The sequence below is a fragment of the Rhincodon typus genome, chromosome 2 (genome assembly GCF_021869965.1).
Source record: "Rhincodon typus isolate 14 chromosome 2, sRhiTyp1.1, whole genome shotgun sequence".
Lineage (NCBI taxonomy): Eukaryota > Metazoa > Chordata > Chondrichthyes > Orectolobiformes > Rhincodontidae > Rhincodon > Rhincodon typus.
Window position 1 is genome coordinate 6,578,269 of NC_063333.1, and position 23,085 is coordinate 6,601,353.

Below are 23,085 nucleotides of genomic sequence, written 5' to 3' on the forward strand. Positions count from 1 at the left end.
TTCGGAAGCTTAAAGCAGAGAATTTTCCACAGGTGGATGTCGATAAAGCTGTTGCCGAGCTTAAAGCTCGGAAAAGGATCCTGGAGGCTAAGGTATGTTGACCAAGGATTCATTATGGCACTGGTTCTGTACTTACTTGTCCAGCAATAACCAGAAGAAATCTTGCAATGAATCTTTCATGCCATGCTATCCTTCACTCTCTTGTATCTTAATCAAATTGCAATTTTGGCAACTTCATGTGAACATGCCATGTTGGGCTCCACTTGCGTACTGATGCCGTCCAGCCCTATCTCTCTATCACATCTCTTGACCTTTTCTTTGCCTCTGCTGTATCTCCACTTTTTGCCTGCCTCTTCCCAACCTGGATAAGAAACGAGCAGGAGTAGGCCATTTGGCCCATTGAACCTGCTGCGCCATTCAGTAGGATCACTGTTGATCTAACTGTAGCCATAACTCCACTTTCCTTCTGTCCCCATAACGCTTAACTTCCTCATAGATCAGAAATCTGTATAATTCAGCCTTGAGTATTTTCAATTACCCAGCCTCCATTATTGTCGGGGGAGGAGAATTCAAAAGATTTATGACCCTCTGGGAGAAGAAATACCTCCTCACCTTCATCTTAAATGGGACACCCTTTAGGATGTGCTGTTTAATTCTAGATTTCCTCACAGGGGAAACATCCTCTCAGCTTTACTGACAAGTGCCCTCAAAATCTGTTTCAATGAGATTACTTCTTGTTCTTCTGGACTCCAATGAGTATTGGTGCATCCTTCTCAATATTACCTCATAAGACAAACCTTTTCATCTCTGGAGTCACCCAGTGAAGTTTCTCTGAACTGCCTCCAATGTAAGTATTAAAATGGAGACCAACATTTTAGATGGGTGAATTGCAGTTTTCTTAATTAAATATCAGGAAAAATAAAGTAGCTGTCTTCAGTCCCCACTATAAATTCTATTTCAACTGGTACACTCCTCCTTAGCCATTGTCTCCTCCTGAACAACAAACTCAAGGTCCTACTTAATCCTGAACCAAGCTATTGACTGAATATTTGCTCCATTAGCAAGGCCACCTACATCCACCGTGACAACATTGTATGTCCTCGTGACTACCTCAGCTCGTCTGTGCTTCTGCTATTTCCCTGTACCTTCAGCTCATGTAAAGCTCCTCACTCTAAGTCTCATTCAACATCACTTCATGTTTGCTGACTTACATTATCCCCCAGTCAAGCAATGGCTTAGACTTTTAGAATTCTGGTCAGAATGTGAAAACCCTCACCTTCCCCCTCTCCCTAATCTCCTTCAACTCTCATCGCTGTATTCTTCCAATTATCGTCTTGTGCACCTTCCACTTTATTCCCCTCAACAGTGGCAGTTTTGCCTTTAGCTGTATGCATCATAAGCTCTGGAGTTCCCTTCCAAAATCTCTCCATCTCTCTCTTCCTTCAAGGAACTCTTTGAATCTAATGTCATTGATGGAATCTTTTGTCACCCATCCTATTCACTCCATTTACTTTGTACACTCTTCTGTGTGTAATGTTGTAGAAGGCTTTACTTGAAAGAGGCAAGTCATTGCTTCATGTGGCAATGCCCTGAATCAAAGGTGATCTGATGACAACCTTTGGTGCCCTTGACGTATGAGAATCACTTGCTGTACATTCTCGCTGTCCTGCAGGGCAGTTATCTTTGGTGCCAACAATAAACTAGGGTGGTATTGTTTTGGAGCCTGTATATGTGTCTGTGTGTTCCATCCTCAATGGTTCGGAGAGAAACGTATTGTAATCTCCGGAATTATTTTGCTTCATGTAGAAATCATTCTGCTGTCTGCCCTTCTCCCTGCAGGAGCTGGCTCTGCAGCCAAAGGATGACATAATTGACCGAACAAAAATGGAGGATACACTAAAGCGAAGGTTCTTCTATGATCAGGCTTTTGCTATATACGGAGGTAGGAGGACCTGTCCCTGAATGCCTGGTCATTTGTACAAACGTATGTAATTGACAGAGAGGCAGAGACCAGCTGGTTTATAGAGCCTGCCTCTGTCTTTGGAGGTGGGAGATCCCCCTCTTCTACCACCAGCCATTCCTTCATTGCTGCTGGATCAAATCATGGAATTCCCCCTCTAACAATGCTGTGGGCATCCTTATTTCCCAAAGACTGCAGCTCCACCACCTTCTCAAGGGCAATCAGGGACGGACAATCAAGACACAGCACGGTCGCTCAGTGGTTAGCACTGCTGCCTCACAGCGCCAGGGACCCGGGTTCGATTCAACCCTCGGGCGACTGTCTGTGTGGAGTTTGCACGTTCGCCCTGTGTCTGCATGGGTTTCTTCCGGGTGCTCCGATTTCCTCCCACAGTTCAAAGATGTGCAGGCTAGGTGGATTGGCCATGGAAAATTGCCTGTAGTGTTCATGTGTAGATTAGGTGGATGGGTCGGTGCGGACTTGTTGGTCCGAAGGGCCTGTTTCTACACTGTAGGGATTCTATGATCCCATGAACAGAGGAGAAGTGTTTAAGGCATCTTTGATTGAGGGAAGCAAGGAAATATGTAGAAGTGAAGCAGCAATTTAACTGGGTACAATTCCACTTTGATGTTGCAAATCACAAAGTTGATTGGTATCTTTTCTCAGAATTGTGTCTGTTCATTATCTTTATTTTACCTTTCCCCAGCTGCTTTGGCTATATTAAGAGTTTGGTAAAGGAGTACCAGCCTCCTTTCTTTGAGGGATGCTGCTGAACCAGTTTGACTCATCCTTTCAACTATCTTCTTGATCTTGACCCAGGCTTTAACAAATGGAACTTTTAAAATTCCAGTTTCTACATGGCATAGTGAATTGGAGCTGAGGAATACTGGTTGCTGCCTCTTAAAAATAAAGTCTCGGAGTGCAGGCATCTTTGGCAGGGTTGCCTTTTTTTTGCATGTCCCTAAAATCCCCTGATATAATTGAGTGGGTTCCCTTTGAAAGGGAGTTGAGACTCAACCATATTGTAGGTAATTTTCCTTCTTTTATCAAGGACATGAATGAGCCAGTTTTGTTTTTAGCAAGAGCCTGAAACCTCTTTACCGTTTTTATTGAGACTCCAGCTCCAGACTTTTTGAAGAATGGAATTTCTGCCACAGAGTTTGAATTTCTGTTCTCTGGATTATTAATCCAAGACTCTGGTTCAGTAACATGATCACTAAACGACTGTAGTCGTCTAGTGATTGTACCCATTGAGGGGCTGAGATGAGAGCGATCTGTCAGAGCCCCAGCGGAGCAGATTATGGATGAAAACGGTGTGGGTGAGGGATGAATTTGCATCCCAAATGTATGTAATAACTGAGGTCTAATTGTACTTTGGACAGGTGTGAGTGGCCTGTATGACTTTGGTCCTGTTGGCTGTGCTCTGAAGAACAACATCCTGCAGGCCTGGCGGCAGCATTTCATCCAGGAAGAGCAGATTCTGGAGATTGACTGCACAATGCTGACTCCTGAACCTGTCCTGAAGTAAGTAGAATTATATAATGACTACAACACAGAAAGGGGACCATCCAATCAGTTGTGTCAGTGCTGGGTCTCTGTAAAGGCAACTCAGTTAGTACCACACTCTTGCCTTTTCCTTACATCAAATTTTTTGTCTTCAGATCATAATCCAATTCCCTTTTGAAAGCCGTGATCAAAGGTTTCTCCACCACACAGGCAGTGCATTCCAGACCCTAACCATTCACTGTAGGAAAACATTTTTCCTTCTGTCACCATTGCATTGTTTGCCGGTCATTTTAAATCAAAGATTTCTGGTTCTCAGTACTAGCACCAATGGGAACGGTATCCCCCTATCTACTACATCAAGACCCCATGTGATTTTGAGCATCTCAAATCTCTCAACCTTCTCTCCTTCAATCTCATTAATGATTGGAGATGCTGCAAAGGAAAAGGGAATGATAATGGAACAACTCGAAAAACAAGCTCAGACCAGAGGAGCAGTAAGTGACATCTCGGTAACATTAACATTACCACTACACCACCATATCCCTATAGGCTCATGTCATGGCATGAATAAGCCAGAGGTCCAGTCTAATTTTCTGAGCACACAGGTTCAAATCTCACCAGGACAGCTCCTGGTGTTTCAATTCAGTTAATCCAAATAAAAATGAGCAGCTTGTATTCATGTGCAGCATAAGCTAGGCAGCAACATTTAGGCAATGACCATCTCAAACAAGAAAGAATCTAAATATCTCCCCTTGATGTTAAATGGCATAGCCATCACTGAATTTACCACTTTACCTGCAAGATCCCCTCCAAGCGACACACCATCCTGATGTGGAAGTGCATCGCCATTCCTTGAGCGTCACTGGGTCAGAAGACTGAAACACCCTATCAGCATTGTGGGTGTATGAACTGCAGCGGTTCAGGGAGGCAACTCAACAGTGTCGGCTTGAGAGCAATTGAGATGGGCAATAATTGCTGATTTAGCCAGCAGCACTTACATCCTGTGAATGATTTTTAAAAACATCCGGAAGTTGAGAGCTAATTCTCATAAACGGTTTGATGAAAACACATTTGGTTCATTAATGACCTCACCTGATCTGGCCTTAACATGTGACTCGACACAACAATGTGGTTGACTCTGAGATGGGCGATTCAAAGACCATTGGGGATGGATAACAAATGCTGGCCTCGCTAGCAACATCAACACCCCATCAAAGAATTTAGAAAGGGACCACAAGATAGTGAGCCTACATGTCGTGTTTGAGGACCCATTTCAAGGGCTTGCTGATGAACTCTGAGGCCCTGGGAGGATGTGCCAGGAGCCAAGCATACAGTCCTGGTCCTTGTCAATATTTGGATGAGAAATGGGTACCATCTTCCTTCTCTGCAGTTACAGTGGCATAACATTTTGGATTCAACTCAACAGTTAGTGAGCAACTAAAGACAGGGAAGATAGTGTCTCAAAATAACCTTTTTCCCTGAATAATTTTTTCGGTGTAGTGGACAAAGTAGTTGGATAATTCAGTCTAGGTTGTGGAATTCAGCCTCTGGTAATTGGAGTTTGATCTTACGAGCTGTTCTCTGATGGTTAAAACTTTGTCCGAGTTTTCTTGTGTGCTCCTGTGTTCCTCCCAAGTGCTGTTTACGCATCTTAGACATTTCTGCAGAGCTCCCGACCTCCAATTGACAGCCTCTGCATCTGTTTCAGAAAGCTCTGTGCTCAACCAGTTAATACCTGAATCACCCAGATAGCGAGTAGGAGGTATTGCAGACTTGTTTTATTTAAATAGACAGTTCTGTTGGCGTTGACAGAGTTAGCAGAGGGTTGCCTTTAGCCCACTGCTGTCGAGAGGGCAGTTTCATTGTGAGGCAGGGAAGATCGGTAGATTCTGTGATGTGAGCTTTCTGGTGCTGATCTATGTTGCAGAACATCTGGACACGTGGATAAGTTTGCTGACTATATGGTGAAGGATGTGAAGAATGGGGAATGTTTCCGTGCTGATCATCTGTTGAAAGGTAATGGTTTCCATTTGGACTGAGGACTAGGTAATTTCGTGAACGCTTTGTATAGTTGGAACCTGACCTACCTTACCATGTGCTTAAAGTATGTGGAGCCTGTGAGATTTTCTAATCATCTTGTGCAAAAAGTGACACGAATCTGGCACAGGTGGGCCCTGAAACTGGATCTTCTGGCTCAGAGCCAAGAACACTACCACTGCACCACAAGAGCCCACGTGAAACCCTGGATGACACTGTTGACAATTAGTAGCACTTTTGCTATTTCACTTCATTGTGGCCCGGAGCAGTACAGACTAGAAGGAGGCCATTTGGTCCATCTTGTCTATGCTGATTCCTGGTTAAAGCAGTTCACAGTCTATCCTGTGCTTTCCCCGTAGATCAGTCTCTAACCTCCTCTTGCCCTAGCAGTCAGTGATTTTCCTTGTCACTGAAATGTCTGCCTCTACTCATCCTCCCAAAGGCCCAATCTTATCCTTCTCTCCCCCACATCCATCTTCCCCAAAAGGAGAGGACTCTGTGTACTGGTACCTTGCTGTATGATACTCATACTCTCTGAATGGAATATGCTATTGATATACCATTGAGAAAAGATGTGGAAACTATTTGTATCACTCATTGGCAGCCGGTTTCTGTGGGGTAGCTCCAGTCAGTCCAGTCTTGATGCATGAACTAATTTGCCCGACATTGCCTCTACAACTTTGGCGATTTTGAATCATTTTCCATTTTTGTAGCTCATCTGCAGAAACTGATGTCCGATAAGAAGTGCTCAGCGGAAAAGAAAGCAGAGATGGAAAATGTCATCACTCAGGTACAAGAACATGCTTCACTTGCCTTACCCTCTTGAGTCTGTTTTAACCCATCGTCCCCTGGTTTTCTCACTCCCCATCCCAGTGAGTTGTCCATTCCTGTTTGTCCATCAGTCCAAGTCTATCAGTGTGCATTGAGTGTTGTGTTTCCACGATCAATTTGATCAGCTCGATCATTGCAGCGTGGTTTGAATTTAAAGGACCACTTGAAGCGTAACTTTCACAAATTTCCTCTGTTTTTCCTACTCTGCCCTTAATTTTACTCCATACATTCTTGTTTTGAGGGGTATGTTTACACTGGGGTGCAATTCACCATGTGCTGTTTTATGTAACACCAGGGCACTGATGGGAGAGAAGCGAGGTCTTCTTCCCTTGCCTTAGGAACAGGAGGAGGCACTCGGCCTGTTTGGAACTGTAGTGCCCTTCAAATAGGTAATGATCAATATATGATTTCATATCCCTTAATGCCCTTGCCGAACAAAAATCCATTGATTTCCCATTATCACAGCTTCTACAGCCTTTAGGTAGCAGTGATTTTTGGATTCTCACTACCCTCTGCATGTTCTGGGCAAGGTTACTCCATCACCCAAATAGGAATCACAAAGAAACAGTAATCAGATTTGTTTTGTTTTCTCTCATTAGCTGGATAATTACAGTCAACAGGAGTTAACAGATCTCTTTGTGAAATATAACGTCAAGTCTCCAGTCACTGGGAACGATTTGTCTCCTCCTATCTCTTTCAATCTGATGTTCCAGACATCCATTGGACCAGGAGGGAACATGCCGGGGTAAGAAGAGGTGAATAGTATAGATGTATTCAAAGGGAGGCCAGGGTAGCATATGGGGGAGGGTTACAGTGATGGATTTAGATCAGAAAGAGGCTTGAAAGAAGCATAACTACTAACGTGGACTGGTTACCACATATCCTTTATAATCCTTTGTAGTATATGAATGTCTGTGTACAGTATAAGTACAGTACATTCCAATGTAGTGCCCAGTGTACAGTGTAGGGACTGAACATTCCAGTATACCTATTACAGTGTAAGGCCTGTACACACTAATATAATACTAATTGTACAGTGTAAAGACTGTGTAATGCCTACCGTATACATAGTAAGAACTGCATATTCAAATATAATGCCCTCTGCACAGTGCAAAGATTGGATTTGCCGATATAATAGTCAATGTACAGTTTGACTATATAGCTACTATGCATAGTATAAGGACGGTGTATGCATATGCAGTGTAAGGATTGTATATGACAATATATGTCACTGTATTGCATAAGAACTGTATACCCTCTCTATGTAGCGTAAGAACTATACCCTCTAGAGTCCTAGTCATAGAGTCATACAGCACTGAAACGTCCATGCTGACCAAGTTTCCCCAAACTAAACTAGTCCCCCTTGCCTTTATTTCCCCCATATCCCTCTAAACGTTTCCTATTCTTGTAGTTGTCCAAATGTTTTTTAAATGTTGCACTGTATCTACATCTACCACTTTTTCCTCTAGCAGTTTAATCCACATACTAATCAGCCTCCGTGTGAAAAAGTTGTCCCTCTGGTCCTTTTTAAATCTTTCTCCTCTCACCTTAAAAATATGCCCCCTAGTTTTGAACTCGCCCATCCTAAGGAAAAGACCTTTGCTATTCACCTTATCCATGCCCCTCACGACTTTATAAACCTCTAAGGTCACCACTCCAGCTTCTACACTCCAGTGAAAAAAGTCCCGGCCTAACCAGCCTCTCCTTATAACGCAAACCGTCCACTCTCGGTGACATCCTTGTAAACCTTTTCTGCACCCTCACCCATTTAATAATACCCTCCCTATAGCAGGATGACCAGTACTGTATAAAGCACTCCAGAAGTGGCCTCATCAATGTCCTGTACAACCTCAACATGACTTTACAACTCCTGACCTCCTTTCTCTGAACAATAAAGGCTAAACACCATCTGAACCACCCTGTCTACCTGTGATGCAACTTTCAAAGAACTATGTACCTGAACCCCTAGGTCTCTTCATTCAACAACACCTCCCAGGGCCCTACCATTAACTATATAAGTCCTGCCCTTGTTCATTTTACCAAAATGCAATATCTGGCATTTATCCAAATTAAACTCCATCTGTCACTCCTCAGCCCATTGGCCCAATTAATTAAGATCTGTTTGTAATCTTAGATAACCTTCTTCACTGTCGACCATACTGCTAGTTTTAGTGTCGTCTGCTAAGCGTGTCTTCTAATTCTAATCTATATAAATGACAAACAGGGGACCCAGCACTGATCACTGTGGAACACCGCTGGTCACAGGCCTTCTGTCTGAAAAACAACCTTCCACCACCACCCTCTGTCTCCTTCTGTCAAGCCAATTTTGTATCCAATTGGCAAGCTCTCCCTGAATCCCATGCGATCTAACTTTAGCAATCAGTCTACCATGCAGAATATTATCAAAGGCTTTACTAAAGTCCATGTAGACAATGTCTACCACTCTGCCCTCATCTATCTTTTTGGTTACGTCCTCCAAAAACTCAATCAAGTTTGTGAGATACGATTTCCCGTGCACAAAGCCATGCTGACTATCCCTAATCAATCCTTGCCTCTTCAAATGCTGATGTCAGACTCACTGGTCTGTAGTTCCCAGGCTTCTCCTTACAGCCTTTCTTAAATAAAGCCACAACTGTAGCTACCCTCCAGTCTTCTGGCACTGCACCCGTGGCTGTAGATGATACAAATATCTCTGCTAGGGGCCCTACACGTTTTTCCCTAACTTCCCATAATGTCCTGGGACACACATGATCAGGTCCTGGAGATTTATCCACCTTTGTGTTTCAAGACCTCCAGCATCATCTCTTCTGTAATGTGGACTGTTTTCAAGACATCATTATTTATTTCCCCGAGCTCCCTAGCCTCCATGTCTTTCTCCACGTCTTTCTTTCTCTATACGTAACATAAAAACCGTACCCCCCCCTATATGTAGCATAAGAACTATACACCTATATTAGCGTTAGAACTGTAAGGACTACATTCCAATCAAATGGCCACTGTGCAGCATAAGATCTAACATAAAGTGTACATTATGTGAGGATTGTACATACCGATATAATTCCCACTATTTGAAGTGTTAGGACTGTATTCTAACCACTATGTACAATGTAAGAACTGAATGTTTGTATATAATGCTCAATCTGTATGGTGTAAGAATTGTACAATCATCTAGTGTCTCTTGTAGATGATTAAATGTTGTATTGAATGTATTCACATCCAAACATCAAAATAGAAGCTGGAGCGGGGTTAGGGAGGAACATTTAAGTCAATCTGTCTGCATTGTTCAGCACAGTGAGTTTCTTATGGTGGAGTTACCACGTAGAGACTGATTTTAAACTCCCCTAGCTTTTATTTTCAGATACCTCAGACCAGAAACAGCCCAGGGAATCTTCCTGAACTTTAAACGACTTCTGGAGTTCAACCAGGGAAAGCTTCCCTTTGCTGCTGCACAGATAGGAAATTCGTTTCGGAATGAGATCTCCCCCCGATCAGGGCTCATCCGTGTCAGGTAAGGGCTCCATCTCTCGTTCTTGTTATTGTTCCGCTTGCTGCTTCTTGCTTGCTAGCTAGTTTTGCTCTTCTGCCATCTCTTTTGACCAACTGGGCCAGTGGGCTGAGGAATGTCAGATGATGGAGTTTGATTTACATAAATGCAAGCTGTTGCATTTTGGCGGGTCAAACCAGGGCAGGACTAATAGAGTCAATGGTAGGGTCTTGGGAAGTGTTATAGAACGAAGATCTAGGGGTACGGGTTCATAGCTCCTTGAAAGTGGAGTCACAGGTAGACAGGGTGTTGAAGAAGGCTTTTGGCATGCTTGCTTTCGTCGGTCAGAGCATTGAGGATAGGAGTTGGCATGTCTTGTTACAGCTATACAAGACATTGGTGAAGCCACATTTGGAGTGCTGTGTGCAGTTCAGATCACCCAGTTCTAGTCATTCTCCGAGATGGTGGGATTGTCTTATAAGGACATGTTGAGGATCCTGGATCTGTATTCTCCAGAGTCTCAAAGAATGAGAGATAATATAATTGAAATTCAAAATTCTTGGGCATGACAGGATGTTTTCTTTGGGTGGTGAGTCTAGACCCAGGGGGCATGATCTCAGGACAATGGGCAGGTCATTTCAGACTGAGCTGAGGAGGAATTTCTTCACTGATGGTGGTGAGTCTTTGGAACTCTTACTGTGATACAGCCGTGGAAGCTCAAACATTGAGCACATTCATAATCAAAATCGATTTATTCTGGGTGACTGATGGCATTAGGGGATGTGGTGATATGTGGGAGGCAATGTCACCAGACTAAAGATCCAGATACCCGAACTAATGTCCTGGAGACGTGGGTTAGAATCCCACCACTGCAGATGGTGAAATTGGAATGTTATAAAATCAGTGGGAGAAAGTGCATTGAGGTAGTGGGTCAGCCATGATCTAACAGAATGGTGCAGCAGGCTAAATGGCCTACTTCTGTTCCTATGTTTCCTATGATGGAGTTAAGATACTGACCATCCATTACACTACTGAAGGGGAGAGCAAGTTCACGGGGCTGAATGGACTCTGCCTATTCCTTTGGCCACTCGGTGCTTTCCTGTGAAAACCTGTGATAAAATAACTACAGGCACAATAGGCAATTCATTCCTTCAAGGTCGTTTTACCATTCTATGGAATCATGACTTCTCCATGCCTTTGTTCCGATCTTCCTGTCAAATGGTCTCTGCTTGATGTTAGAAGACACTTATTGACTGGTCTTAATACAGAGCCCATTTTCTGATTGAATGATGAAACAGTCTCAAGGGGCTGAATGGACCACTTCTGTTTCTATGTCATTACCCTTGGGGGAGCCAATTCGTTATGGTTATAAACCCCACCATGCTCCAATTGTGAAATTAATCTCGGTAACCTGGTGATTTGTTGGGTATCCATGCTTTTTGCTTTTTCGTTCCAGGGGTGTGGTTGCCACTGGCTGGGCCAGCATTTATTGCCCGTCCCTAATTGCCCTTGAAGGTAGTGATATGCTGCCGTCTTGAACTGCTGCAGTTATCCGAGTTTGGGTGCACCCACAGTGGTGTTCCAGAGGGAATTCCATTATTTTAACCCAGCAACACTGAAGGAACGGAGATATATTTCCAAGTCAGGATGGTGAGTGGTTTGGAGGGGATCTTGCAGGGTGTGGTGTTCCCATGTATCTGCTGCCCTTGTCCTTCTAGATGAAAGTGGTTGTGAATTTGGAAGGTGCTGTGGAAGCAAATGCAACAGGCTCATGGATGGTTCTGAGGAGAGGGAGGCTCTGATAGCCTTCCCAAGGCTGAGCTACAGCACGTAATCAGTGGAGGAATACATTGTACTGAGACAGAGGTGTTTAGGAATGAGAAATTCTGTGTTGCGAATCTAAAAATCCTCCTTGCTGTTCAGAGAATTCACGATGGCAGAAATTGAGCATTTTGTGGATCCCAATGAGAAGACTCACCCTAAATTCGATGCTGTGGCAGATTTGCAGATCCTGCTGTACTCCAGCCAAGCTCAGATCAGCGGGCAGTCAGCACGGACCATGCGACTCGGCGATGCTGTTGAACAGGTACCATTCTTGTCTCTGTGAATGTAAAAGCGAGTCTGGCTAATGTGCTCTGTTCTGGTCTGTGTCTTTAACCAGAAACACTGGGTTCTTTGTTGAGATTGTCACCAGCCCTGGATCCAGGGGATTTGGAAAAGGCGGAGAATGGTTGGTTTCACTAATGTCAATTGATGGAGTGCGAATTTGATCTTTTCCAGTCACAACTTGTTTGGTAGAATGGGAACTGGGAGCTTACAGATATACTGGGACTACCAGGAAGGTGGCAGGCGGCAGCAGGGGTTGAAGGTCTGGGAGCATTTGTACGGGTGCTGGGAGGAAGTAGGGTGTGTTTTCTGGATTTATTGCAGGGTTACCCCCTGGACTCGGTTGCTCTGTCTCTCACTGTCTACTAACCTTGTCTCCTGTTGCAGGGCATCATCAATAACTCAGTCCTCGGTTACTTCATCGGACGGATTTACCTTTTCCTGCTGAAGGTGGGCGTGTCGGCTGGGAAGCTGCGTTTCCGGCAGCACATGGACAATGAGATGGCGCACTACGCCTGTGACTGCTGGGATGCTGAAGCCAAAACCTCTTATGTAAGTGAGGCTTCCGTCGGTACCAAGACCCAGGGTGGGCAACAGAAGAGCTTTGTTCCATACTGCTGTCTGTTTAAAGAAATTCCCTGTCACCGTATCACTTTCTGTCAGCGAACCAGTTCTGTTTGTTTTGTTCAGCTGTTGCCCGGCTGCCACTTTCTCCTGAAGGCTCACTCCCTTTACTGGCTGCTGGATCTCAACCGCCACAATTTGTCAGAACAGCTGCTCTCCCCAACTTCAATATTAAACCAAAATGGAGGAAGCAGATAGTTGGGGGAAAGGGGTGGGGGGATGTGGGGGCAAGCAGACCAATTTGTTACAGCCCCCTTCCTTCCTGAGATTAACCTTCAGTTTGAGTAGTACTCAAGTTTTGCTGTGACTCCACTTCACGGTGTTTGCTGTGGGTAGAACTGAGCTTAATCCACATGGGATCTGTCTATTGTAACTTCAACCACTGTAAATACTGCTAACTTTCCTCCCATTCCCTCCTTCCCCAGTGGATATAGAAACCACCACATGGTTTCGATGTTACAGTACACATCAACAGTTTGATTTTTGGCTAAGTTACCCAAAATTACGCCTCAAGGGATGGGGAGCACGACTTAATAAATGAACGTAAGATTCGGCTCAGTCATTGTCTGAGTGAATGGCTATACCTGACTCTGAATCTCCCCTTCCCATCCTCGTGACAGCCAGTGCCATGAGTTAAAATCATATTTCATTTGGGGCTGCCAGGCAAGTATAGTTTGAAGAATTTGCTGCTGTAATTGTGGTTTTATTGAGTGACAATCTGTAGGAGTGATTGGATATCGTGTGTTTCTCTGCTGCATGCACTCACACTCCTTTCATCTCCCCCAATGTGTCTGCAGGGCTGGATCGAGATAGTTGGCTGTGCTGATCGATCATGCTATGATCTCGCCTGTCATGCCAGAGCCACCAAAGTGCCCCTAGTGGCTGAAAAGGCTTTGAAGGAGCCTATATCCTTTCAACAGCAAGAAGTATTGCATACCATGTTCAGAGGAGTTAGATCAGAGTGATGTAGCTCTCCACATTACAATTAGTGTGAGACAGACTGCAGAGACTGTCCCTCACTACAGTGACTTTGCCCACTGAAAACTGCTTCTAGGTCGGTATTAAATCAGCAGTCAATCAAACTCAGAGATGCCAAGTGACAGCTCACTGGGAATGTTCTCTGATATTATTCTGCTGCTTGCCAGGGGTGGGGCTACTCCTGTTTGGTTGGTCTTGGGAGAGTGCAGAGTAGGCCTTAGTTCTGTGATGGATCAAGCTTCACCTCTCCTAAGGGGTGCTCGATTCCTAAGTCGGAAACACCTCAGCTCTTGACCTTGACCAGTGCTGAATTCTCAGTGCTGTTAAAAAAGCCTGAGGACTCAAGGCCAATATCAAAAGTGAGACTTGACAAAAGATAGCAGTTGCCAGGAGTGGATAGACTTTGGGAATTATGTGCACTATGACCTATCCTTAACTTCGACACACAAAACTGTCAACATTGTTCAGTTCGAACCGAACAAGGGAGCTATCGGCAAAGAATTCAAGAAGGAAGCCAAGATTGTGATGGAGTTCTTAAATATCTGTGATGAGTGTTACATCGTAGCTATGGAGAAGGAGCTGAATGAAAAGGGGTAGGTTTCCCAAAATTGCCTTTTTAGCTTTATTGTTTCATGCAATGTGGGCATCGCTGGCAAGGCCAGCATTTGTTGTTCTTTCCTAACTGCCCTTGAACTAAGGGGCTTGAGCAACCCCCCTCCCCCCCACCCATTCCCAGAGGTTGGGAGGAGCAGAGAAGAAGGGACAGAGCTGTGTATCGTTAGTCTCAGCCCGCACTGTTTGTTCATTACAGCTCCATGCTAAAGTGCTTCAGACTGGGACTTTGTAAAAGTTGCAAAGCAAAAGTGGCCAGGTGTGTCACTGAGCTTGGCAAATGAGGAGATAGTGAGGGTCTAATGTTCCGGTGTCAATTTTGTAGCAGGTCCCAGCTCACTTCTACCTGTTGTCAAAGTCCCTGGCAATTCCCCCTCATGCCCGCGTAAACGGGAGAAACCTGTCAGGCCTGCTCCACCATTCACTGAGGTCCATATTCACTTGGTGTTTGACCCAAGCCCCTGTATCTGTGGAGCCGGAACTCTCCAAGTTCAACCCTGCTCACTATAGGCTGAGAAGCACTGAGAACTATCTTTGATCTGGGTGTAGCCAGTTTGTTAAGACTGTTAACAGGGTTTGTGATGGGAGGTTAATGTTTCTTTATCCTTCTTTCCAGGGAGTTCACTTTTACGTCAGAAGGGAAAAGCTTCACTCTGCACAAGAGCATGGTTGGAGTGAAGAGGTTTCAGAAAACTTTACATGGTCAGCGGAATGTGCTTTTATTTCCAAGTTAACCCCCAATTATTTTATGGTTTTTTTCTCAGCATCTTTATTTTATCTCTTCCTTTATAGACTGTTGTGCAGATTCCTTTCATTGTAAATAGTGTCTGTCAAGATGTGGAGATGCCGATGTTCGGCTGGTTTGGATAAAGTCAATAAATCTCACGACACCAAGTTATCGTCCAACAGGTTTATCTGAAATCACAAACTTTCAGATTGCATCCCCCTCATCAGTGTCTGCCAACCCAGCATTCATTATTCCGCTCTTAGTAACCTTGTGATTCTGTCCTCATGGAAACCATTTCTACTTCTCAGTCCTGTCAGCTACTCCGTAAGCTTGGTGGCCAGAAGATCCAGATATAACACCATATTAATAAGGTCGTCATTAAAAAAACATCCTGGTGCTTGAAAGCGGAAGTTTTAGCCTGCATTGTCTTGCTGTAAATATAAATTACAGTCTCTGCCTTTCTCCCAATTCCCTCTCCAAGGGCAGTTCACACTAGTGTCCAGACTGAACATGGCAGTGTCCTGCTGAGTAACCGCTGTCTCTGCTCTGGTAGTCATTTTGCGTTTGGATCAACTGCTCAAAGGCCCCCGTTACAGCCTCAACAGATGTCAGTTTGCACTGACATGGTTCATTGTGATAAGGTGGTACACTCAGTCCTGCTTTACCTTGTCTGGGAGCCATCTGGAGCTGAGCTGACCGTAAGGGGTTAATTGAGCTCAGATAATAGATCAAAGACCCTGGCACCTTTCTGTCCTGTACTAGAGAATATGCCTGGAGCAAGCCTGTGGTTTGCAGCATAAACTTCTTGCTTTTGTAATCTCCCTCTGTATTTAAGCCCATGATCTTGAATGATGTTTTTCCTTAACAACCTCCTCAACCAGCTCTGTTACCTTCAAAGATTTGTGTGCAGATATCCCCAGTACAGTGTCATCTGTAGATAGGAAGGTAATAACTGTCGACAGGCTGCTCTTGCTCCCCAGTCTGACCATCACTGACACTTTGTCTTTGGGAAATATTACGTGTAAAATGTGGCAACATTATGTTATTGCCAGGCTGCTGCATTTATGAGAATGTCAAACATACAAGTGATACAGGGGCTTTTGTGGCGCAGTGGCAGTGTCCCTACCTTTAAATTTAAAAAATCACCGGACAGAGCGATTCCTGTCAATATCTTCAGCCATGAGCTGAATCACTTTGAAAATGCAGAAGCCTGGGCAGCCAAATGTAACAAATCACTCTGGGCAAAGCAAGTACTGACAAATAATGTGTGTTTAAATGAACTTTGTTCAGGTGTGGCATCACAAGTGGGCCGCTCCCTACAGCTGCATCTGAAATGACTGCCACGAGTGTCACGAGACGGTATGCCATTGTGAAATGTTCTGTGGGAGGGGGTCCCTGGTCAGGGGTTTCGCTTGTTTCGCACTTATTCACACTAATGAATCTGCTTTTGTTGTTTTTGGTGTTTCAGTGGAAGAAGTCACTCCCAGCGTGATTGAGCCGTCCTTTGGTATTGGAAGAATTATGTACTCGGTTTTTGAGCATACCTTTCATATCCGAGAAGGGGATGAGCAGAGAACAGTAAGTCTGCGCATTCTCCCAGTGCGACACCATTGCCAAGAAAGGGAGAGGGGAACAGGAGGAGGCAGGCACACTGAGTGAGGAGGAGGATGTGGAGAGATAGAGAAAGGGACAAAGAGAGTAGGAGAAAACAAGCACGGAGCACGGAAGTAAATTTTAAATTTCTGATGTTGCAGATGGAGGGGAGCAGCAGGCTCTTTTGGTCATGACCGGCTGATGTAGAATTGGATAGGAGTCTCTCAAAGTTAGAAGGGGACTGGAGGCTGGCCAAGAGAGAGCATTGAGTGTGATGGTGACTAAGATATGAATCTTAACTCATCCCTATTCATTTATTTTGAGTGTGGAAGTGACAGGTTGTTTAAGGCACCACTGGATAACCTCATCTCCTGGCTTAGGAAGCCCAGCTGCTTGAGTCTTTCTAAGTAATCCACGGTGTGGCACTGCATTATCTTTGGGGTTGAATGTCCTTTTTCGGTTCATTCACGGGCTGCGGGCATCACGGGCTGGACCAGCATTTATTGCCCATCTCTACTTGTCCTTGAGAATGTGATGGTGAGCTGCCTTCCTGAACTGCTGCAGTCTGTGCGCTGTACGTAGACTCTCAATGTCGTTAGGGAGGGATTTTCTGAATTTTAACACAAAAAAGCTTGGTTTCTATCTTGGTATCCAGGATCTGAGCTGTTCTCAGTTATCACTGACTGTATTGCTGCTTGGTTATTGCAGCATGGAGATCTCTGAACCTTATCTCACAGATTTGGCCCATCATTCCTGTGCTGGCCCTTTGAAAGAATGATCCAGTTAGTTACATGTTTATCTTCCCCTTTGTAGTGTTTCTCCTCTGCAACTACACAACCATGTTTTGTTTTATTTTTGTTTGGAAGAGGTTCCAAATACTCAGCAAGCCAGACTGGTCTTTCACAGACCCTCCCAGCCACTGCCCATATTAGGAGTGTGAGGTTCTGTTGCAATAGAAGAGAGCTTGATCTGCTCAGTGTGCGGTACCCCACTCTGAAACTGTTTGGGGGCTTGCAAAAGAAAGTAGAAGTGTAGGAAACAGAGAAAGTGAGCAAATTAGCAGTGAAATGGTGCAAAGAGAGTAAGAAGGAAACAAAACACATAGAGACTAGGAAGATATAGGAGAATTAATTATTAGTTTGATATAACTGGAAAAGAAATCATGGGCTGATAAATAATATTTACACAATGAGATGATGAACTATGCTGCTTGTCAGGGTGATGGTAGAAGATTCAGTAGCTGAAATGGAAAAAACTGACAGGGCTGTGAGGAAAGAGGAGAAGTGGGACTATTGGATATCTCTTTCAAAGAGCTGTCGGAGACATGATGGCTGAATAGTCTCCTATGCTTCAAAATTGTGTGGTTATTTATATGCTACAACAGGGCATGGTTTCAGGTAGCTCAGTGTGATGCAGAATACAGCCACAGCACTGGGGCAATTCCTGTACAGGAACTCCTGTTAGGAGTGGTTACCCTGAAACTGTATGTAACCTGTTATCTCCTTACTGGAGAGAAATACCTATGGTTCTTTGTGGCTTATGGCTAATTACCTGCCTCCCTAAATGTGTAAATATTAATGCAGACATAGCACTTGAGTAAAATTTCAGCAGGGGAATAGAGATTGAAACAGATTGGGAGGGGAATTGGGGACAAATATGACAGCAATGTGGGGACGTGGAAAACTGAATTCTGCCGACACAGTATAATATCTTCACACTCTGGTTTCTGTTTCTTTTGACAGTTCTTCAGTTTTCCAGCGACGGTGGCTCCCTATAAATGCTCTGTTCTGCCCCTCAGTCAGAATCAGGAGTTTGCTCCATTTGTGAAAAATCTTGGTGAGTTGTCAGTCTTTGAACAGCTTGCTGATGAAAATGGAAGTAGTGGAAAGATGGAAAGGCTCGAATTTATGTAGTGCCTTTCCTGTCCTCCAGACATCTTGTAATATTTCGTGGTTAATGAGGGACTTGTGAAGTGTAGACACTGTTTTACTGGAGGAAGCTCTGGTCGTATTGACAGTGATTGGGATCACACCACCTGCCCAGCTCTGTGAGCTGAACGTGATGGTATCACAGCACAGGTCAGCAACTTGACCTTTCACCTCTTGGATTAGATCCAAGATTTGATCTCCAGTAGCTGCAAGGTACCAGTATGTCATAAGATGTGGAGAATTGACAGCTATGTATTATTGAACCAATGATTGATTTTTTCCATTAAGTACAGTCACTTATGTTGTTCAATTATGTCATGTTGTATGGAAATTACATCACAGAATCAGACCATTCAGCCCATCTGATCCATTCTCTGCACGAGCCTGTTCCTAACACCGACCCTTGTGAATCAATTTTCATACTCCTTTCCAATTTAAGAAACCCACTTTAATCCCTACTTTCTGCTACATATATACAGCAAACGTATACATCTTTTATGGCACAAAAATCCAAACAGGAAAAGTGAGTCAACTGTGACTAACAAAGAAAGTTAAATGTTGTATTAGATCAAAGCGAAGAGGCTTATAAAGTTGACAAAAAATGTAGTAAGCCTGAGAAATGGGAGCATTTTGGAATTTAACAAAGGAGGACCAAGAATCTGCAAAGGGCAATAGAATATGAATTCAAATTAACAGGAAACATACAAGTATAAATGCTTGTTTAGGTATGTAAAAAGGAAAACATTAGCAAATACAAAAATGGATCCATTGCAGGCAGAGAAAGGAGAATTTACGATAGGAGATATAGAAGCTAATTGACTACTTTGCATCTGCCTTCGTTGAGAAAAGAAGTCTCCCAGAAATTGTCACTGGTCTCTTGGATCATTACTATGAGGAACCGAAAAAAATTAGTATTAGTAAAAATAGTACTGGAGAAAGGATCGGGACTGAAAGTTGACAAATCCCAAGGGCGTAATGATTTATATCCCAGAGCTGGAAGAGGTGGCAATGGTGATAGTGGGCACATTGGTGATCATTTTTCTAAATTCTGTAGATTCTAGAATTATGCGTGCAAATATAGAGGCAACTTGAATATTTAAGAAAGGAGGAAGAGAGTAAACGGGGAGCCACTTACCCGTTAATCTGTCAATAGTAGAGGAAATACTAGAATATGTTATAAATGATACGACAACTGGACACTTAGAAAAGAATTATCTAATTGGCAAAGTAAACATGGAATTATGAAAAGAGAATCCTATTTTACAAGCCTATTAGATTTTCTAAGAAGGTTACCAGCAGAATAGATAAGTGGAAACCAGTAGATTTGGTGTATTTAGATTTTTAAGCAGTTTTCCATAAAGTTCCACGCAGGATTAATGAACAATGAGTACATGTGGATAGTGGCCACCATACTGGCTTGGATTGAGAATTGGTTAACAAACAGAAAACAGTAGGAATAAATAGTCATTCTCCGATTGACAGGCAGTAACTAATGGCGTACCGTAAGGGTCAGTGCTTGAGCCGCTGTTATTCATAATCTTTATCAATGATTTGGATTCTGGGGCCTAATGTAATATCTCTCCAGGGCCTAATTCTTGTTTATCAAAGTGGTGACTCCAGTTGGGTAATTATACACTTAGGCGAATCCATCTCGGCGATGGGTGCAGCAATATCAGTCACTAATCCCTATTCTCTCTGTACAGTTTTGGTCTCCTTATTTAAGGGGGGAATATTGGAGACAGGTCAGAGGAGCTTCACTAGCCTGATTCCTGGGATGAAAGGAAAAATGAATAGGTTGGAACTATAAACAGAGGAGTTTAGAATGAAGTATCATGTTTTGAATCATGTAAGATTCTGAGGTGGCTTGACAGCAAAAATACTGAGAATGTTTCTCCTCATTGGGGAGTCTAGAATGAGGGGGGATAGTTTCAAAATAATGGATCTCCATTTAACAAGTATTGATAGGAGTCAAAATGCAATATGGGGTGAGGTGACAGACTTGAATGGAGTTGAGCCCATAGCCCAATTGATTATGATCTAATTGAATGGTGGAACAGGCTTGAGGTTGCCAATGGCTAACTTCTTGGGTTCTTCAGTTTTGCTGCATCTGACCATGGATCCCAGGTTCTCTGCTATTTCTACGATACGTGTAGCCCTTTGAGATGAACCTTATCCCTATTAAACAGAATTTTGGCAGCTATCACTGACTCGTGACCTAAAACAATGCAGACAAATGGGAACCCCACCATCTACAACTTCCATTTAAAGCCCCACGCCATTGCGACTTGGAAATGTATTAATCATTTCTTTACTGTTGTTGAGTCAAAATCCTGGAAATCCCTCCCTAACCGCTTGCTGGTGTCCCTAAACTTGGAATTTAATCCAGACAAATGGAAGATCAAATTTAGATGTTAGGTGGATTGGCCATGCTAAATTGCCCGTAGTGTTCAGGGATGTGTAGATTAGGTGGGTTATAGGGGGATGGATCTGGGTGGGATGCTGTGAGGGTCGGTGTGGACTTGTTGGGCTGAAGGGCCTGTTTCCACACTGTCGGGATTCTATGTGAATTATATTGTAAATGGCAGAACTCTTAGGAACACTAACATTCAGGTGGATCTGGGTATGCAGGTCCACAGTTCCCTGAAAGTGGCAACACTGTTGGCCAAGGTGATTGAGAAGGCATATAAGAACATAAGAACCTAAGAACTAGGAGCAGGAGTAGGCCGTCTGGCCCTTCGAGCCTGCTCTGCCATTCAATAAGATCATGGCTGATCCTTTCGTGGACTCGGATCCACTTACCCGCGTTCTCACCGTATCCCTTAATTCCTTTATTGTTCAAAAAAAGTCTACTTTTTTTTAGAAGCGTTTACCGAAGTAGCGTCAACTACTTCACTGGGCAAGGAATTCCATAGATTAACAACCCTCTGGGTGAAGAAATTCCTTCTCAGTTCAGTCCTAAATCTGCTCCCTCTAATCTTGAGGCTATGCCCTCTTGTCCTAGCTTCACCTGCCAATGGAAACATCCTCTCTACTTCTATCTTATCTATTCCCTTCATAATTTTATATGTTTCTATAAGATCCCCCCTCAATCTTCTGAATTCCAATGAATATAATCCCAATCTACTCAATCACTCCTCATAAGCCAACCCCCTCAACTCCGGAATCAACCTAGTGAACCTCCTTTGCACCCCCTCCAGTGCCAGTACATCCTTTCTCAAGTAAGGAGACCAAAACTGCACACAGTACTCCAGGTGTGGCCTCACCAGCACCTTGTACAGCTGCAGCATAACCTCTCTGCTTTTTATTTCAATCCCTTTAGCAATGAAGGACAAAATTCCATTTGCCTTCCTAATTACTTGTTGTACCTGCAGACCTACCTTCTGTGATTCATGCACAAGGACACCCAGGTCCCTCTGCATAGCAGCATGCTGCAACTTTTTACCATTCAAGTAATAATCCTTTTTACTATTACTCCTACCAAAATGTATGACTTCACATTTATTTACATTGTATTCCATCTGCCAGACCTTTGCCCACTCACTCAATGTTCCTCTGCAAAGTTTCACAGTCCTCTGCACACTTTGCTTTGCCACTCATCTTAGTGTCATCTGCAAACTTTGACACCCTACACGTGGTCCCCAGCTCCAAATCATCTATATAAATTGTAAATAATTGCGGTCCCAACACCGATCCCTGCTTGCCTTCATTGCCCGGGGTGTGGAGTAAAATAGTTGGCAAAACATGTTGCAGCTATATAAAACCCTTATTAGCCTGCATTTGGAGTATTGTGTACAGTTTTGGTCACCACGTTACCAGAAGGATGTGGAAGCTTTGGAGAGAGTGCAGAGAAGTTGACCAGGATGTTGCCTGTTCTCGAGGGCATTGTCTATGAGGAAAGGTTAAAAAGACTAGGATTGTTTTCACTGGAAAGACAGTGGCTGAGAGGAGACCTGATAGAGGTCTAAAAATTGAGAGGCATAGATAGGGTGGATAGTCATAGGCTTTTTCCCATGGTTGAAGTTTCAATTACAAGGGGGCACAGGTTCAAGGTCAGGGGGGGGAAGTTTAAGGGAGATGTGCGAAGAAAGTTTTTCACGCAGAGTGGTAGCAGCCTGGAATGTAGTACCAGAAGAGGTGGTGGAAGCGGGCACATTGAAGACATTTAAGAGACACTTAGATGGGTACATGAATAGGGAGGGAATAGAGGGATATAGATTGAAAAATGGCAGGTTTGTTTTTAGATTAATTAGGGCATGATGGTCGACACAGGCTTGGAGGGCCAAAGGGCCTGTTCCTGTGCTGTACTTTTTCATTTGTTCATTTGTAAACTCCAAGAAATTGTGGCAGTTCAAGACAGTGGCTCACTACTGCCCCCTAAAGGGCAGTTTGAAATGGGCAATTGCTGGCAACACCCACATTTGGAGAATTTTTTTTTAAACTGTATAACGTGATAATTTTTCTAACATCATAAAACTGTACATAAGCTCAAAGTTTACTCAGCATGTAACTGAACCAGAGAGGACCAGTTGGAGTTGTCCCTGATCTGTGTGGCATTAGCTGAGCTCAAACCAATCCTCAATATGATCCTGGGAGGGAGAGATACATTTAGCTTCACGATCCATGGGAAAGGCAACTGCGGAGATAAAAGGAGCCTCAGTGAGGGTGGGCCTGCTGTTGTGTTTGCTGACAATGTGACCTT

The 23,085-nt window shown here is 43.8% G+C and overlaps 1 protein-coding gene across 1 annotated transcript in view; it reads left to right on the top strand.

The window, feature by feature from the left end:
• The window catches only part of gars1 (glycyl-tRNA synthetase 1), a 58,015-nt gene that overhangs the window by 33,328 nt on the left and 1,602 nt on the right, over positions 1-23,085 (top strand). Inside the window, exons 8-21 of the mRNA XM_048618180.1 lie at positions 2-92; positions 1,840-1,942; positions 3,343-3,484; positions 5,394-5,482; positions 6,217-6,293; positions 6,934-7,079; positions 9,693-9,842; positions 11,742-11,904; positions 12,312-12,476; positions 13,346-13,453; positions 13,974-14,119; positions 14,755-14,840; positions 16,334-16,443; positions 18,201-18,294. Coding sequence (XP_048474137.1) covers positions 2-92; positions 1,840-1,942; positions 3,343-3,484; positions 5,394-5,482; positions 6,217-6,293; positions 6,934-7,079; positions 9,693-9,842; positions 11,742-11,904; positions 12,312-12,476; positions 13,346-13,453; positions 13,974-14,119; positions 14,755-14,840; positions 16,334-16,443; positions 18,201-18,294 — 1,670 coding nt within the window. The remainder of the gene's footprint in view (position 1; positions 93-1,839; positions 1,943-3,342; positions 3,485-5,393; positions 5,483-6,216; positions 6,294-6,933; positions 7,080-9,692; positions 9,843-11,741; positions 11,905-12,311; positions 12,477-13,345; positions 13,454-13,973; positions 14,120-14,754; positions 14,841-16,333; positions 16,444-18,200; positions 18,295-23,085) is intronic.